The sequence below is a fragment of the Oryctolagus cuniculus genome, chromosome 3 (genome assembly GCF_964237555.1).
Source record: "Oryctolagus cuniculus chromosome 3, mOryCun1.1, whole genome shotgun sequence".
NCBI lineage: Eukaryota > Metazoa > Chordata > Mammalia > Lagomorpha > Leporidae > Oryctolagus > Oryctolagus cuniculus.
In genome coordinates, this window is record NC_091434.1 from 101,482,805 (window position 1) to 101,502,488 (window position 19,684).

Genomic DNA, 19,684 nt, shown 5'->3' on the forward strand with positions numbered 1-19,684 from the left:
TGGGTGGATTTGAAGCCAGGAGGCAGGAGCCACAAGCCAGGAGTTTCTTCTGGGTCTCCCATGTGGATATAGGGGCCCAAGGACTTGGGCTATCCTCCACTACTTTCCCAGGCACATTATGAGGGAGCTGGATTGGAAGTGGTTCTGCTGAGCATCGAATTGGAGCCCATATGGCGGCAGCTTGACCCAGTATACCACAATGCAAGTCCCAAGAGGCTCCTTAATATCTGCTGGTCAAGGAAGTTCTCTGTGTAAAACTGGCAGTGAACATTGAGGGGAATCAAAAGCACAAATACATAGCAAACTTTATTGTGTCATGAAGGCCAAATATAAGTGTTTTAAGGAGGAAGCATTCTTTACAGATTCAAGAAAACATGAAGAGGTCAATGTGACTTCAATAAAGTGAACAAGAATAAGGTGGGAAAGAAGGGAGTTTTGGGAGTCCTGGATGCCACTCTAAAGTCTTTGGATTTTATATTAAGCATGGTGGGACACTGTTGGAGTCTTTAGGGACAGGGTTGATATTGTAGAAAAACAGACTGAAGATTTAGAATAATATCTCTTGTTTACCAAACCTATGTGGTTTAGGAAACAATAATACAAATAGAAGCCCAGTTCACCTCAGTTCTTGAGTAGCCTTTAAGGCAAAATGTTATAAAAGAAATATTGTACACCATTTAGCTGAAAATTGGGCTAAAGCTTAGAGAACGTAGATAAAGATACATACGAGACTGCTGTGGAAAGCATTTGTTCAGTGAAGTAAATCTGAGACTTTCAGTTTCTTATGACTTTTCTTCATTGAAAATCCAATGTAACAGAACTCTGTCAGTACTGATTTCTTCCTTCGTGTTATCACATAATTTGTGTGATAGAATGATCACTATGCATGCTCTGTAAAGACAGCTATAATGGAACCAGAAGGAAAGCAGGGAGACCAGTTAAGAAACTATTGTAGTGATCCAGAAGAGAGAAGATAATGCCTAAACAAAGAAGGTAATAACATATATGGAAAGAAATGAGCAGTTTCAGGTAGAGGTCTTAAGATTGATAGATTGAATGTAGGATGAAGTTTGGAGAGAGAAAAATAGAATGAAAGGTGAAGTCATTGCATGCATGGGTCAAGTGAGATTGTAAAATTTGCTTTCTGGGGAAAAGATGCTCCTGTGTAAACTATGTTTTCTTCTGAGATCATTTATGAGTAAGTGCATCCACAATCAGAAATCAGCTCGACTTATGGTTAGTGTTAAATAATTATGAAAGAGTAGAAAAGTGATGTAGACAAAATGCAGAAGTGCAATCATCTGGTTTCTCTTCTCCCAACAAAACACATAAGGCTGGAGGGCTCCAAGGTGGCAGAATAGGGAGGGAGCTCACTGATAGGGAAAAGATAGTTTAATAAAAGTGGAGATAATGTAGTCTCAGGGAAGAGTTAGGGAAAAAACTGCAGAGGAAACTCTTCCAGAATTAGTGGGATGTGGTGGACCTACGTGGGGGGCACGGGTGCCCATGGCTCAGGAGCCCAGCTGCCGATTCTACGCACCAGCACTGCAAAGGGAGTTGAGGTGAAACCGCAGTAGCCCGAGACACTGGCAGAAAAGTGGCAGGAAGAGCCTAGAGGGAATGAGGCTTGAAGCCCTGTGGGGGAAAGTACACCAGCCTAACTAAAGGAGAGAAAAAAAATAAAATAAAAGGGACCGGTACGGACACGATTCTCTCTCCACTCACCTTACAAAGGCAACAAAACAATAGAGCAAGTGCCATTTTGGACATATGAAACAGCTGTGCCTGCTCAGGGCTGTGCCTGAGCTCAGCCAAGCATAAGAAAATGACTCTGGTAGGGAGAAATAACAGGAGACTAAGACCTAGTGAATATGTGGAGCTTATGAACCAGGACTGTAAAAACAAACAAACAAACAAACAAACAAACTGAGGGTGTGTGGAAGAACTCGTGGTGTGGCTGAGACAAAAGTAGTCTCGGTGGGAGACACCACAAATTTGGGCAGCTTTGGCTACACGGTGAGAGACATTGCAGGGGAATCTGAGCTTACACTGAGGACTGCACAGATCCTTTGTGTGGTCCTTGGGACAGAGCAGATGAACATTATACCCACCAGGGATAGTGCTCAGGCACTGATTGCCATCAAGGAGAAGAGCTCAGCTGAGTGGAATTACTTCCTTCCTGAATAAAAAAAAAAAAAGAGAGAGAGAGAGAGAGATTGACCATGCTAAACCTGGGTGTGTCACATTTGGCACAGACTTAACCCAGAAGAACTGAACAGAGCTCTCTGGCCACACCCACCACAAGCCTCTAAAGATTCACCAAAAGCAGACAGTCCACTTAATCTAGAGACATAGTATAACGAGAAAAGCCACCACAGTGAAAAAAAAAAAAAAAAAAAAAAAAAGAAGAAGAAGAAGAAACCAAAGAATATCTCCACAATGCCAAACAGCAAATGCAGAAACCGAGGAAACAAGAACAAGGAAGACAACATGACACTCCCAAATGAATTGACACTCCAATATAAGATTATGAAGATGATGAGATAGAAGAAATTCAAGTCTCATGAAAATGAAATCTTAAGGAGGAATCAAAATGAAATGAGGAATTTAGTTGAACATGAAATTGAGATACTGAAGAGAAATAAAAATGAAATGAAGAATTCAATAGAACAAATGAAAAACACATTTGAGAACCTTAAAAACAGAATCAGTGAGATAGAAGAGAGAATATCAGACTTAGAAGAGAGAGCAAAGGAAAGTATACAGTCAAACCAAAAAAAAAAAAAAAAAGAGGAAATTAGAAATCAAAAAAATATTGTTGAGATTTTACAGGATACTATTTTTTTTTAACTTTTTGCAGGTCAGAGTTAGACAGTGAGAGAGAGAGAGAGAGAGAGAGAGAGACAGAGAGTTATAGACAGTGAGAAAGAGACAAAGAGAAAGGTATTCCTTCCATTGGTTCACTCCCCTAATGACCACTATGGCCGGCGCTGTGCTGATCCAAAACCAGGAACCAGGTACTTCCTCCCGGTCTCCCATGTGGGTGCGGGGACCCAATCACTTGGGCCATCCTCCGCTGCCCTCCCAGGCCACAGCAGAGAGATGGACTGGAAGAGGAGCAACTGGGTCTAGTACCCAGTGCCCCAACCAGGACTAGAATCCAGGGTGCCAGTGCCACAGGCGGAGGATTAGCCAAGTGAGCCATGATGCCGACCCTACAGGATACTATTAAAAAAAAAAAAAAAAACACAAAAAACAAAAAACAACATTCGGGTTCTAGGAGTTCCTGAAGGCATGGAGAGGGAAAAAGGGTTTGAAGGCCTTTTTAGTGAGATACTAGCAGAAAACAACCCAGGTTTAGAGAAGGAAAGAGTCATCCAAGTACAGGAATTACATAGAAGCCACCAATAAACATGACCAGAAGAGATTCTCACCACGACACGTTGTAATTAAACTCACCACAGTGAAACATAAAGAAAAGATTCTAAAATGTGCAAGAGAGAAACATCAGATTACTCTCAGAGGATCCAATAAGACTCACAGCAGACCTCTCATCAGAAACCTTACAGGCTAGAAGGGAATGGCGAGATATAGCCCAAGTTCTAAGAGAAAAAAACTGGCATCCCAGCATATTACATCCGGCAAAGCTCTCATTTGTGAATGAAGGTGAAATAAAGACCTTTCACAGCAAACAGAAATTGAAAGAATTTATCACCACTCATCCAGCCCTGCAAAAGATGCTTAAAGATGTATCACACGGCCGGCACCACGGCTCACTAGGCTAATCCTCCACCTTGTGGCGCCGGCACACCGGGTTCTAGTCCCGGTTGGGGCACCGAATTCTTTCCCGGTTGCCCCTCTTCCAGGCCAGCTCTCTGCTGTGGCCCAGTAGTGCAGTGGAGGATGGCCCAAAACCTCGGGCCCTGCACCCCATGGGAGACCAGGATAAGTACCTGGCTCCTGCCATCGGATCAGCGTGGTGCGCCGGCCGCGGCGGCCATTGGAGGGTGAACCAACGGCAAAAAAGGAAGACCTTTCTCTCTCTCTCTCTCTCTCTCTCTCACTGTCCACTCTGCCTGTAAAAAAAAAAAAAATCTATTACACACAGAAACACAGAAACATGGCCATCAATACAAACAAAGGTAAAGGAAGAAAAACTCCCAGTAAAAGATCACACGAAGTTCAAAGTATATATTAGAAATATCTTTGGATAGATGGCAGGGCAAAGTCACTACTTATCAATAGTCATATTGAATGTAAATGACCTCACCTTTCCAGTTGAAAGGCACAGACATGCTGAATGGATTAAAAAACAAAACCCATAATTTGCTGCTTACAAGAAACACATCTTTCCAACAAAGATGCATGCAGACTGAAAGTGAAAGGTTGGAAAAAGATATTCCATGCCAACAGAAACCAAAAAAGTGCTGGCGTAGCCATCTTAATATCAGACAAAATAAACTTTAACACAAAAACTGTTAAGAGAGACAAAGAGGGTCACTACATAATGATTAAGGGATCAATTCAACGGGAAGATATAACTACTATAAATGTATACACACCTAATTACAGGGCACCAGTTTATTTAAAAGATATGTTAAACGACTTAAAGGGAGACTTAGACTCCAATACATTAGTACTGGGGGACTTCAATACTCCACTTTCAGCAATAGACTGATCAACTGGACAGAAGATCAACAAGGAAACAGCAGACACTATAGCCCAAATGGATCTAACAGATATCTACAGAACTTTCATCCTACACTTAAAGAATACACATTCTTCTCAGCAGTACATGGAACCTATTCTAGGATTGACCACATACTAGGCCATAAAGCAAGTCTCAGCAAATTAAAAAGAATTGGAATCATATCATACAGCTTCACAGACCACATGGAATGAAGTTGGAAATTAGCAACTCAGGAATCCCTAGAGCATATGCAAACACATGGAGACTGAACAACATGCTCCTGAATGAACACTGATCAGTGACAACTAACTGAGCACCTAACAGGAAACCTGTTGAAGTGAAATGGACACCATGACAAACAATGACTTGATCAGCCCTTGTGTTCTGTCGAGGAACAACTTACTACTTTATTCCTTTTAGTATTTTTTCTACATAATGCCATTGGTTGAACTCTTTAATTAACACACAATTATTCTTAGGTGTTTAAATTTAACTGAAAAGTGATCCCTGTTAAATATAAGAGTGAAAATAAGAGAGGGAGGAGGTGTACAGTTCGGCACATGCTCAATCGGAGTTACTCCTAATGGTAGAGTTAGAAACGTGCCAGGGGATTCCAAATCAGTACCATCAAGGAGGCATGTACCAATGCCATCTCACTAGTCAAAGTGGTCAGTTTCAGTTTATAATTGATCATAATGATAGGATTAAGAGTCAAAGGTATCATATAAACAAGACTAGTATCTGCTAATACTAATTGATAGAATTAAAAAGGAGAGAATGATCCAACATGGGAAACGGGATACACAGCAGATACATATAGAATGGCAGATGCCCTAAACAGTACTCTGGCCTCAGAATTAGCCTTTAAGGCACTTAGATCTGGCTAAAAAGCTCACGAGAGTATTTTAGGCATGGAAAGCCAAGGCAATGTGGCAAAAAAAAAAAAAATGACCTAAATGGAAGATCTCTGTGAGTGAGATTCTAGCAGAAAGAATGGGCCATCAAAGAAGGAGGTACCTTTCTCTGAAGGGAGGAGAGAGCTTCCACTTTGACTATGACCTTGTCTAAATAAGATAGGAGTTAGCCAACTCAAAAGGCTTCCATAGCCTTTGCAACTCGTAACAAGAGCCTTGGATGATTACTGACGCCATAAACAAGAGTGTCAATTGTTAAATCAACAAGAGTCACAGTGCACTTACTCCCCATGTAGGATCTCTGTCTTTAATGTGTTGTACTATGTGAATTAACGGCAAAACTAGTACTCAAACAGTATTTTACACTTTGTGTTTCTGTGTGGGTGCAAACTGTTGAAATCTTTACTTAACATATACTAAATTGATCTTCTGTATATAAATATAATTAAAAATGAATCTTGATGTGAATGGGATAGGACAGGGAGTGGAAGATGGGATGGTTGCCGGTGGGAAGGAGGTTTTGGGGGGAATAAGCCCCTATAAAACAAAAGTTGTACTTTGGAAATTTATATTTATTAAATAAAAGTTTAAAAAAAGAACACATTGCTTTGTAGTTTACATTGTCATAGTGTGTTACTTATAAAACAGCTACTTTTGAACATTTGAAATCAGTGCTTTTCTCAAAATCAAATGACAATCTAGTTCTGAAATATAAAACACATAAGGCCATCCAGGACAGTATAAAATGACCTAGTGTGGATTAAACATCTCATGCAAGAAGCACTTCCTTTTCTTTTGCATAAATTCAGGCATAGTTTTGATGAACACCTATCTGACAGCTCATATTCAGAAGTATCCATGATGTTCTTTTTCGTGACATTTCATCCATACAAGAAATAAGATTGGGGCCTATAATGATACAATATTTCATGAGTGAAACAAGGAAGGAAAGGCTCTATAATGTTCTTCAGCGTCTGTTCATGACTAAAGATAAGCCTATCCACAGTATACATTCACTGAACTTCTGTAATAGCATTTTCATTATTGTACAAATAGACAGAGCCTTTGTTTTTCTCAACTTGGTTTGTTTAATATCACATAGGATTAATGTGAGTGTATGCTTCTCAATAGACATTATGGTGACAATAAAGTAAAAGTAAATGCAATTATATCATTTTATAGATGTTTCAAATCTTCTTGCAAAGAAATGTGGTATAAAATTTAAATATTAATTTCCCACTGAAACCATTGAAGAGATACATAAATCAAGGTAAACAAGATAGGTTTCATTATTACCTTAAAATACTTTAAAATATCTTGGATTGAGGGAACATTATGGAAATGAAGATCACCATTTAAAATATTCATAATATATGATAAGAATAGAAGTACTTGGTATTTGGTATTTAATTGATAATTGGCATTTGGATTTGCAATGTATGCAGACTTTCGGCTATGATTCTTCACTTCTTTCTTAAAGTTGGAATGTAACTTCAATATATCTCTATTTATGTTTATGTATTTTATGATTAAGGGAATGTGTAAGGGTTGGCCACATAACTTCACCTCTGCTATGAAGCTACACATCTTCCTCTTGGAAAGTGCGAGTTATCATAACTGAGTGCCTCTTCTCAGATTTTACCTCTTGGCTACACAGCAACTGGAATGATCGTTTTAAGACTGAACAGATATCTCAATTCCCTCTTGAAACTGTCGTTAGACATTCCATTAACTGATGTATATAGGACAAAAATATTCATTATATTTGTTCTTTCTGCAAAATCAGTATAAATATGGTAAAGAATTTTCTTTGTATGTATCAACCCAGAAATAACAAGAGAAAGTGAAAAGAGACAAGGTGAGACAACATGGGACAGTAAGGTGCAAATGATTAATCGTAAGTGAATTAGTTTTTATACTTCTCTTCTTTGTTAAGTGAGTGCAGGTGGAATTCTATGACTACCTGAGACAGTCTTAAGAACTGGAAAACCTGGGAGCCTCTGAAGGTGGAGGTATAGGATGGGACAAGGGGTAAGAGGATTACCTGGTTTAAGAATATTTAGGCTTCTAGGTTCCCTATTGCAGTTCTAATAGTCAGGAAAATTCTTACCCACTACTTTGGCAGAAATTAGGAGATTTCATTTCAGAAGCAGTAAGTAGCTGGACTAATAAAAGAAAATCTTAAGACCATGGTTATGGAGCAAGCCGATATAGACTGAAAGTGGAGAATAGCATGTGGTGTTGGGAAAAAAGGATCTGTGCATGCAGAACTATGAAACAAAACCCCTACCTTACACCTTACACAAGAATCCACTCAAATTGGATCAAAGACATACATCTATAACCCGAAACCATCAAATTACTATAGATCATTGGTGATACCCTGTAAGACATTGGCATAGGAAAAGACTTGTTGGAAAAGACCCCAGAAGCACAGGCAGTCAATGCCAAAATTGACAAATGGGCAAGCTGAGTGGCTTCTGCACTGTAAAATAAACATTCAGCAAAGTGAAAAGTCAACCAAAAGAATAGGAGAAAATATTTACAAAGTTTGCAACTGATAAAGAATTAATATCAGAAACCGTCAAGAGCTCAAGAAATTCAACCACAGAAAACAAACAATCCAGTTAAGAAATGGGCAAAGGATTTGAACAGGCATTTTTCCAGAGAATATACAAATGGCCAACAGACATGTGAAAAAATGCTCAGAATTTCTAGCTATCAGGGAATTGCAAATGAAAAACCACCGTGTGATGTTTCACTGCACCCCATTTAGGATGGCTCTCATATGGAAATCAACACACAATAAATGCTGGTGAGGATTTGGGGGAAAAAAGTTCGCTTAATCCACTGTTGGTGATATTGTAAACTGGTACAGCCATTGTGGAAGACAATATTGAGATTCTTAAGAGATCTGAAAATAGATCTACCATATGACCCAGCAATCCCATTCCTGAGAATTTACCCAAATAAAATGAAATGAAATCAGCATATGAGAGAATTAACTGTACCCTCATGTACTTTGCAGCTCAATTCATAGTAGCTTAGATATAGAATCAGCCTAGATGTCCAACTGATGACTGGATAAAGAAATTATTGCATGCATACGCTATAGGATACTAGTTAGCAGTAAAAAAAATGAAATCCTGTCTTTCACAACAGCATAAATGGAACTGGAAGCCATTACACTTAGTGAAATTAGTCAGTCCCCAAAAGACAAATGCAATAAGTTTTCCCTGATCTGTGGTACCTAAAATGTAATGTATAGGAGTGAATTTGACAATTTGAGATTCAATGATTGTTTATAGCTCTTGTCTATACTGTTAAGGAATAGTGCCCCCCATACTATTAGTTGAACTCTTTACTTATTATATGGTTAATCTTATAAGTACAAAGCAAACTGAAAATGGATCTTTGTGAAAATTTAAAGTGGGAATGAGAAAGAGAGGGGAGAGAAGAGTGGGAGCATGGGCAGGAGGGAGGGTATAGCGGAAATGATCAAAGTTCCTAAGTCTGTATAGATGAAATGTGTGAAATTTGTGTACCTTAAATCAAACTTAAAAATAAATTAAAAAGTGTAAAACAAGGAGACGGGTGCCATGGTACAGTGGAGTAAACTGCCACTGTGTGTTGCTGACATCCCATATCAGAGCACCAGATCGAGACTTGGCTGTTCCACTTCTGATCCAACTTCCTGCTTATGTGACTGGGAAGGAGCAGATAAAGGCTCACGGACTTGAGTTCCTGCCCCTCATGTAGGAGATCTGGATGGAGTTCCTAGCTCTTCTACATCTTCTCCTATTCCCTCTCATGTCATTCTGCCACTCAAACAAAGATTTTTCTTGAAAAAATAAGCATGGCAGGTATTTGCTGTAACTTTAAAGCCACTAGTTAGGGCATCCCTATCCTATATCAGAGTACTTGAAATTGGGTCCTTGCCCTGCTCCTGATTACAGCTTCCTGCCAGTTCAGAACCCGGGAGACAGCAGATGATGGTTCAGGTAGTTGAGTCCTTGCCCCACACATGAGAGACTTGGATTGAGTTCTTGTCTGCTGGCTTTGGCCTGGCCTAATCCTACAATGGCATCAGGGGAGTGAATCAGTGGAGAGGAACACTGCCCCCTGACCCCACTCCATCTCTTTATGTTTCTGTTTCTCTTCCTCTCAAATAAATAAATGTTAAAAGAGCAAAAATATTAAAAAGTAAAACAGCAAAAATAACAAAACCATTTATAGAACACCAAGTTTTTTTAATTTGGAGAGGTCAGAGTTCTTTTTCTTTTTAAAGACTTATTTGTTTATTTGAAAGAGTTGCACAGAGAGAGGAGAGGCAGAGAGAGATAGTGGTCTTCCATCTGCTAATTCACTCCCCAGTTTGCTGCAACGACCAGAGCTGCACCGTTCTGAAACCAGGAGCTTCTTCCAGGTCTCCCACATATGTGCGGGGGCCCAAGAATTTGGCCCATCTTGTACTGCTTTCCCAGGCCAAGGCAGAGAGCTGGATTGGAAGTGGAGCATCCAGGACTCAAACCTGCCCCTATATGGGATGTCGGCACTGCACATAGTGGCTTTACCCACTATGCCACAGCGCCGGCCTGGAGGTCAGAATTCTTTACAGAGTTATTCAATAATATTCAATTATTCAGAGTTATTTAATGATAAATTGGGGAAAAAAGAAAACTTGGAGAAAAGGCAATTTAGTCTTAAAAAATCAAAGTTGTTTAAGGAAGGAGATGTAATCATATTAAAGTACTTTCTCACCTATCAGCAAAGATGTATATAGTCATAATTATATAAAGACTGAATATTAACTAAAAATTGAGATTGTGAGAAGTTATGGAGAAAGAAAGTGTGTGTGTGTGTGTGTGTGTGTAAGGATATAAGGAATAAAATCCTAGTCATATCTAGAAAATCAATAGATCATATTCAAATTTTAAAAACTTAAAAATACTAGTATAAACATTATATGGGAATAAATAAACACAAGTGAAGTAGGTAAAATAATTCGGATACCTTAGAGAGTAATAGAATGGACAGTGCTGTTCTTGACCATATACACTGGTGGAGTGTTTGATTAAATCATGTGATTGATTATATGATGCAAATAAATCACTTTTTATCAAATTATTTACTGACTTTACAATATAATTATTATACAATTCACTTATCTATCATAGTTTATACACTCCTATCTCTGCTACCTCTTTTCCCTGCATTTTCTCATATATTAGCCATGGTTTGGCAACTTTTATTCCTGGTCCTCATTTTCAGAACATGATACACTCATTCTGCTTGTTATGCCCTATCCCCAGATCTCCATATGACTAGCATAATCTTGTCCTTCTGTGCTTCAGTCAAACATTGTCCCTCTTAGAATAGCTTCTCTGACCAATAATGCTTTCAAGTTTGATTTTGTCTATTTTATCAACTACAACTAACTCCTCCCTTCTCCAGAATGGGACTATAGGCAGTATCCCAGCCTTGATCATGCCCAAACATGACAGTTTCAACACAAGAACATACTTTTTAAAAATAGAACAGAAATCTTCAAGAATTCAAATCTCCTGGGGTTCATATATCGATGTTTGTAGAATATCTTGTGTTTTCAGCGTTAGAGGTACACCATGGATCACTTAAAGTAATCAAGACAGCTACTAGTGTAGGAGCTAGTCTCATTTAGATATAGGTCTCAAATTTATATCCAATGGCTATGATGTCAAAAAAAATCCATTTTTTAAAACTGCAATGACTTGACCATTACATTCATTATCTTTTGCTGTATAACAAATTGCTCCAAGATTTAGTGGCTTTAAAAAAAGGCAGGTATCTGTTTTCTCACATTTTCTATGGGTTAGAAATTCAGGAGTGGCTCAATCAATTGCAATCAAGATGTTGGCTAGGAGGCGTGGCACAGTGTGTTAAGCCACTGCTTGTGAAGCCAGCCTCCCATATCAGAGTGCTGGTTCAAGTCCTGGCTGCTCTGCTTTCTATCCAGCGCCTTGCCAATATGGCTGGAAAAGCAGTAGGAGATTACCCAAGCCCTTGGACCCCTAGCATCCAAGTGGGAGACCCAAATGGTCTTCCTGGCTCCTTGCTTTGGCCTGGCTGAGTCATAGTGGTTGTGACCACATGGGGAGTGAACCAACAGATAGAAGACCTCTCTCTCCCTCTCTGTCTTTATCTCCCTCACTCTGTCACTCTGCCTTTCAAATGAAAAGCTGTTAAAAAAAGATATTGTACTGAAATGTAATCATGGAATTTTTTAACTGGGTTTGGAAGGTTGACATCCAAGCTCACACTTATGGTAGCAGCAGGAGTCATAATTTCCTTGCAACAAGGACCTGTGCATGGGGCTACTTGAGTGTCCTCAGAGAATGACATCTGATTTCTACCAGAGTGAGTATGTCAAAGAAAGAAATGATAAAATGGGAAATTATCATGTGGTTTATGACTTAACCTCAGAAGTCTGAGTCCATCAGTTCTGCATTCTTATTGCTAGAAAGGAAAGACACAGCAAACAGTCCACATTCAAGAAAAGAACTTGGTCCACCTCTGGAAAGCAGTAGTATCAGACAATATGTAGACATATATAAAAACCATCTAACCTATTTGAATGTCTGTTTTATAATTACTTAATGCTTTACCTAGTACTATACTATTTTCTTGTAATCCTTTCTTATTCATATCACAAGCAGGCACAAAACTACACATCAAAAAAGTAAGGTCCTTTAGTTCCTTCTAGGAAGCACCTGTTATGTTTGGAACACCTACTATATGTCACTGCACTATATTCTTAACATTTGTTATTTAATTTAATTCCCTGAGCACTTCCCAAGGTAGACCTTGTGTTTATGTAATATAAGCCCAGGAACTTTATGGATGATAGTAACCTTTGCAGTAGGTATTTTTAATCACAGGGCTAGGTCCAACTGAAGAATAAACAATGTTTGCTTTGCTTGAGTGTAATAATACTAGTGGCCTTGATCCAATGTGGTTCCAGACAAGTTTTGCCTGATATACAAAATACTTTAAAACTTTTAAAAATTAGTTTATCATATTTAAAAACTGAAAGATTTCAAATGAAATACAGAAAGCCAACCTTTGAGCTTCTGTGAAACAATTAAGCAATTTTCTATCAAAACAAGCAGCTGCAGGTGATGCTGCCACCTTTTGATAGGTGCATACTTCCTACTCATCAGCTAGAATTACCATAGTCTCTGTTAACAAGTGTGCGTACTTATGTTGTCTTTCTGATTCTTACAGATATAGAAATTTTCTACTTCTGGCTGGTTGAATATCAAATACATAATAAATAAAGAAGAAATAAAGTACTAGCATTTGTCAATATATAATTTCCAAAAAATTTTAAAGAATAGGCAAATATGTAGTGAATATGTGTCAAGGAATCATAGGACCTTTTAGTAAGAGAACCAGCAGAATGGTGAAGCTGATTCAAAGGAGAAGAGACTGGAATGTTTATAATTAAGGAAATAAAAGAGTGTTTACAAAAGAATTCAGTTAGTTATAAAATTGATTAATGTTTTACTGGGCAGTAGAAGTACAAACTTTAGGATTATCTTTTCCACCAGTTGGAAATCATTTCTAAATTTATTGGTATAATACAAATTTGCAGTTTATCCATCTATAAATTGATATATAAATTCATATAGGATGAGATCTAGCCAGCATTAACTTGTTAAGTAAACAAAGTTGTATTTACCAAGAGAATTACTGAATCTTTGCAAGGGCCTAAAATACAATGGATTATGTTGACACTGAAAGCCCACACAGATATCCCTTTTCTATTTTTCCCTTAGCAAGATTTTGACTTTTGTTCTCAACAATTTTGTGGCTTGGACTCCTCTCTAAAACAATGCTTGAGTAGGTTTATTAGTTTCCTAGTGCTGTCCTAAGAAAAGATCAGTTGTAGCTCTAACAACAGTAATTTCTTAGAGTTCTGAAGAATGAAAAGGCTAAGATCAAGTCCTGACACCTCTTTGGTGTTCAGGGACCATCATCTTGTTATGTTCTCACATGGCCTTTTCTCCACATGGCCCTCTGGTGTTGTGCGTTCTAATTTTCTCATTTTGTAAGGACACCCATCGTGTCAGGTGAGAGTGACCCTAATGGCTACACTTTTCACTTCATGTTGTTCTGAGAGAAATTATCTCCAAATATGGCTACTTTTAGAAGTTCTGGGAATTAGAACTACTACATATAATTTGGGGAGGACACAATTCAGTCCTTAACACTAAGCACAGATTGTTTTTTCCTGAACTTAAAGGGTTTCTCTTTCACATTCATCAACTCTGATGGCTAATTACTTGCTTTATGACAAGATAGAAAACCTGATGCATCATTTTTAACTAATTATGAATTATTATAAGTGTTCTTCATTTATATTTTTATTTTTGAACTTTCATTTCAGTTAATTTTCACTGGGTACCACATAATGTTATTGGACTTAATAAATAATAAGTTTTAAAAACATGGTTAATAACTATGTTGTATATTATTTTGTAAGATTTTAAATGCTTTCAGTATTCTTTATTCTTTTAAATTACTGCTAGTATTGATAGATTTATCTTGTATTTCAAGCAAGGTATCAATAATTTCAGAGACTACAGATAGGAAGAGGGAAGTAACATTTGGCAGTTAGGAAATTCTCATTGACCAAACAAAATACAAGACATTTTAAAGGAATCAAGAGATCAAAATCCCACTGAATTTTGCTTGAAGTAATAATAAATAGTAACTAGAGAAATGAAATACCAAGCACATTTAAAACTTTGTTCTAGTGACAGTAAAGCCGTATGGGTATGATTAAAAGTTTAGAGTATTTTTTTAGTAATATCATAAAAGGATTATGGTTATCTTCAGTAATTTCCTATAAACTTTATTTCATTAAAGCAAAATAAGAAATATTGAATTTTTTCTAGAAAATCACCTATTTCATAAAATGCCCAAATCATTTCCAGTTTTCTGAAGGCAGAGAAATAATTCAGACTTAAAGATCTTGGCTTCTATGCTAGTTGAAAACTAACTAAATCTGTTCAGTTCATATTCTCTCCATCTCGCTCGCTCTCACTCTCTCTCCTCCTTTCTCTCCCTCCTTCCCCTCCATGTATTGCTAGGGCAGAAATGTCTCATACCTTTCCTTACCCATTATAAGTGCCACATCTGACACTGCTATGATAAAAACTGAGTTAACAGGGGAAAGCATGTCAAATTTATTTAAGAAAGTTTTAAATGACACCAAAGTCTTCAGAAATGAAGACCTAAAGACCCAGGGAAAGCTGTTGTTATTATACATGATTTCAAAGAATAATGTACAGTGGTGTAGAATTGATCAGGTTAAAAAGGGGGGAGAGAGCTGATCTAATGTTGATGAACTGAGGGAATAAAGCTCCCAAGGCCTACTTGTTCCAGTTCTTCTTGACCTCTGTGTGGCATGTCTGCCTCCTTGGTATGGGGCAAGATCCCTCTGGATCAAGGTATGTCAGGGGATTTCTTTATGACCCACCTCTACACAGAAATGTAAGGGAAGGTTAGAGTAATAATTCTTGGATTTATGGCTTGCTTTGGGGAACAGGATTTCTGGTTTCTATGACCTGCCTGGGAGAAGACTGATTTTAGTTTCTATGATTTGCATCAGAGGAGAAAAAAGGGATATGACACAGGAGGTAAAGAAAGTTCATAGAGAGATTTTGCTTTTGAATCCCTCCAGTTTCTTCTACTTAAAGTATATCATACTTTGGGATATCATTTTCTGAACCTTGTGTAAATTATTTGTCTAATGTCTACAGTCTTGATACATATTACCTTGAGAGCAGACAGAAGCTTCAACTATAACAAAAATAAATAAAGCCAGTTCTTGACAATTGCTAAGTATTTGGCTAATCAGCCTCTTTATAGACTTAACTGATTCGAACTTGGATAGTTGTTAACAATAGCTATTGTTTCAATAGCAGAGAAACTTTCTGAAATGACAGAGTTGAAAGAAGGTTTGAATGCTGTCAAACTGCTCCTTTGTCTGAAATTACAATTGCAAAGACTAAGGCAACTGTATACCCAGCATGAGGGATGGGTCATTGAATGGACTCTGGCACATGCTTTATCTGAACCAAAGGTATTTAAAAAGACATTTGAAACAGTGGGTTCTGAGCTCCAACTGCTATAATATTGCAAAAAGACTCAAAAACAAAACAAAACCTACATTTCAGATTTTTGAAGACAGAAATAATTCAAATTTCTAAAAATCCTTGTTTTCGGACTTGTTGCAAAAAAAGCTTCTTGGAATTTAAGGAACATTTAAATGTTTATGATTCCATAATGGCTGTGTGATCCAGGAATGAAACTATGATCAATGACGTGAGTCTTTATCCCATGAATTAAAATATCCACTTTCTCCTTACACTTGTAGGACATGACAAAAATTCCCACTATGTAGATCCTTTCTCTACCTTCCAGTGACAATGCACCATTATGAATGATAATGCAACAACACATGCATCTTTGTTAGTTTTTCTGTTGAGAGAACATCAATCACTAAAGCAGCATGCTTGTGAGTGAGCATTTTGAAGCACAGAACAGAAAAGGAAAAATAATCTCTTCCCCTACTATCTTAGTTTCATCAGCTGGGACCAGGCAAATCAGACAAAAGACAGATTAAAGAAAAGTATATACATTTATTTAATATAAATTTTACATGTGAAAGGAACCTTCATAAGTAAATGAAAACAAAAGTAAAGATTGTGAATTTTTGTTGTTGTTACTAGTTCTAGTGAAAGGTAGAAATTCATGGCAAAACATGATTGGACATAGATATGAGTTGTGGATAATAACGGAGAAGAAATTGAGCAAGGCCAGTTCATTCAGATTCCTCTCAAAGTCCCTCTGTCTTCAGATGTTAGGATGTTCCTTTCCTGCGGGCATAGGGAAGGCATCTCCCACATGAAGATCTTAGGAGTTTGTCTAGGTGTAAGGGGAAGAACAGAGAGACCTTCTTGCACTTACTTTTCTCAAATTCCTTTAGCATGAAATATTCAATAGGCCAAAGTAACACATTTGGGAGTAGCCTTTTCTGTGCTGTCTTATTCTGTTTAGTCAATGAATTATGATCCATACTAGGTTCAAGCAAGGAAGAATCAAAGTACACAATAGTTCCCTCTTGTTTACATTTTGCCTTCCATGGTTTAGTTACCTGTGGTCAATCACAACCAACATAATATAATAATCAATATTTTGAAAGACAGAGAAATACCCCATAGTCAGAAAATGGTTTCTGGAGTACATAATTAGTTCTATTTACCATCAGATTTTATTAATGTCTTACTATGACCAATTCATAAAGGAATATTATAATGATGTGTCAGTATTGGAATACAGCATTTAATGTTATTCAAGCTTTCGGAAATCAACTGGGGATCTTATAACTTATATACCATATAACATATGGACAAGAGACTATTGTAATTTTCAAAATTTAAAAGTGTGAATGTCATAAAAATCCAGAATAAACATGAGTTAAAATTGATTTATGCATTATTGAAGAAAAGAGATCAAAGTTGCTCTTTCCAAGAGCATTAAAAAAATTGGATATTGATGAGTATTTTAAAGAAAAAGAGGTTTAAAAGAGATTTATAGGTTAGGTATAAAAATGTTACTGTCTCATGGGGAAATTAAATCATAACATTTGTGGTTGTTTTTTTCCACCAGACGTTAACATGCAATTTCATAGTGTATAGATTCGCTCAAACAGAAATTACTCAAGTCAAACATAGAATACGTTCTTCTAGAGCAGCAGTATCCATAGTAGCCACTATATTATATGATTCTGAATTTAAATTAATTAAAATAATGCAATAAAGATTTAGCTTCTTAGTCACAGTTGCCAATTGTTAAGTGCTCAATAGACACATTTTGCTAGTGGCCACTGTCTTGGACCACTTAAACATGGAGTAATTCCATCACCAAAAAAAATGTGTTAATGGAAAGCACTTCTCTGGAGAATTAATCATTCCTTGAGCAGGCCCTTTTTACATTGTAGATGTATGCCATTGGAAGAACCCATCCATTGTCGTTTGGCTTTATTTCCAAGTTTTGGCTTTTTTTTTTTTTAAGATTTGTTTATTTATTTGAAAGTCCAAATAACAGAGAAGGAAAGGCAGAGGCCGAGAGGCAGAGATCATCAATCCGCTGTTTTACTCCACAAACGGCCATAACTGACAGAGTTGGGCCAGGCTGAAGCTGGGAACCAGGCACTTCATCCTGGACTTCCATCTAGGCTCAGGGGCTGAAGCACTTGGGCCATACTCTGTTGCTTTCCCAGGCTTATTGGCAGGGAACTGGACTGGAAGTGGAGCAGCTGGGACTGGAACTGGCAGCACTATGGGATGCCAGCATTACAGGTGGTGGCTTTACCCTCTATGCCTCTGTGCTGCCCCTGGTTGCTTTTTCTTAAGCAAAGGGATGTTATAGATCCTTTTAACTTGCTCAACTCTTTATTTTTTTTTAAATAGAGGATTACCTGAGAGCAAGGTTTGCCTTAAGTTCACTATAGCTGAACTTAAAAGCTGTCCTATTAAACCAGTTGTTCGTTGGATTGTATAAGTTATTTTGAATGGAAGTAAAAAGAGAAAGATTGTATTGTCAATATCTATACATTGGGATTAGAAACTCTCATTTCTCCAGGTCATCCTCCATCTTCAGATAGCAAGAAAGATACAAAGAGGTAGTCATGATTTTACATAAGTAAATCAACTCCTTTTAGTACATCAGGAAATTATCTTTGTAGATTCTTATAAAATGTCTGTAGTTTGGAAATGCCCTCTGTGAGGGTTGAGTTAGGCTTACATTCTCTTTGGGTTGTGATGTAAGATTTGCACCTGTGATTCAATGATTTTGTGTATGTGTTTTTCAGATGTGCAACAAATGGCGATTGACTGGCTCACCAGAAATCTCTATTTTGTGGACCATGTCAGTGACCGCATCTTTGTCTGTAATTACAACGGGTCTGTGTGTGTCACCCTGATTGACCTGGAGCTCCATAATCCTAAGGCAATAGCAGTAGATCCAATAGCCGGGTAAGATATTCTTCCGTACACTGTTTGATCTGAAAAAGTTTCCATTAAAAACAAAAGATTAGAGGCTGACAAGAATTGTGGAAAATAAGACTATGGAATAAACCTTCAATTTTTTTTAGAATTGATTTTTAACAACTGCATTGCAGGAATCAAAAGGCTGTCTCTCACCATGTAGAAGCTGAGGATGACCTATTTTTAATAAATCAATAGTGTGGCCTACCCTTAGACACAAACAAGCCTTTGCCCTCACAGGGACTGCTTTTTGGTCACCAAAGAGTCTCAGGGTAGTTTTAAGTTAAAGAGAAGTGACATTTAAATATTTATCTGTGTATCTTTTAGTTAGCAAAATTCAGAAATGCTATTCGAAAGATCTCTTGTTAGCATACGTAGGCCTCGCATAATATTCAGGATTTTTAAAATGGGTACAATATATGTTTAAGGGTACTAGAAAACATTAAATATATATTTTTGTTAGTTCAGACACTAACTCTTTTTTTTTTCTTCAGTAACTGTTGATATGTAAACCCAGCACTATTACGCAGTTAGTGAATTCCTCAACAGAATCAATCCTCTATTTTCTAACTTTTTAATTGTGCAAGCCACTTTACTGGTTAAAAAAGATTTATGTAGCCTCCATAGACAATATAGTCATTAATCTTTTAAAATAGTTCCTTATTTGTCAAAATATAATCATAAAAGATTTAAATTTCTATCAACTTTGTTCATGTGAGCAGAAAACAATATAGGAATTTTGTTATTATTTTGTAGTCATGATGGTATTATTAGAGGATGAGAGACGAAAATATGCAATTTCTATAGATTTATTGGTTTTGCCAATTATCGGTCAAGAATAATCTCCTTTTATTTGGAGAAGCCATTATTTTTGAAGATGTAAGTTGTAGCAAAGATTTGAACACAGAAATTGTGTTCTTGTTACTATTTGAATCATCCTCAGGCAGTTGGGGCTGAAGTGTCTGATGAAACATATCCTATAT

General features: G+C 37.3%; 1 protein-coding gene across 9 annotated transcripts in view; it reads left to right on the forward strand.

Annotated features, from left to right (window-relative positions):
- The window catches only part of LRP1B (LDL receptor related protein 1B), a 2,140,503-nt gene that overhangs the window by 978,838 nt on the left and 1,141,981 nt on the right, over nucleotides 1-19,684 (forward strand). For all 9 annotated transcript variants that reach the window (XR_007920674.2, XM_051849575.2, XM_051849574.2 and 6 more), the window contains one exon: nucleotides 18,527-18,689. Coding sequence is in view for 8 of the 9 variants with exons in the window: in XM_051849575.2 (XP_051705535.2) it covers nucleotides 18,527-18,689 (163 nt within the window). In the remaining variant the exon portion in view is untranslated. The remainder of the gene's footprint in view (nucleotides 1-18,526; nucleotides 18,690-19,684) is intronic.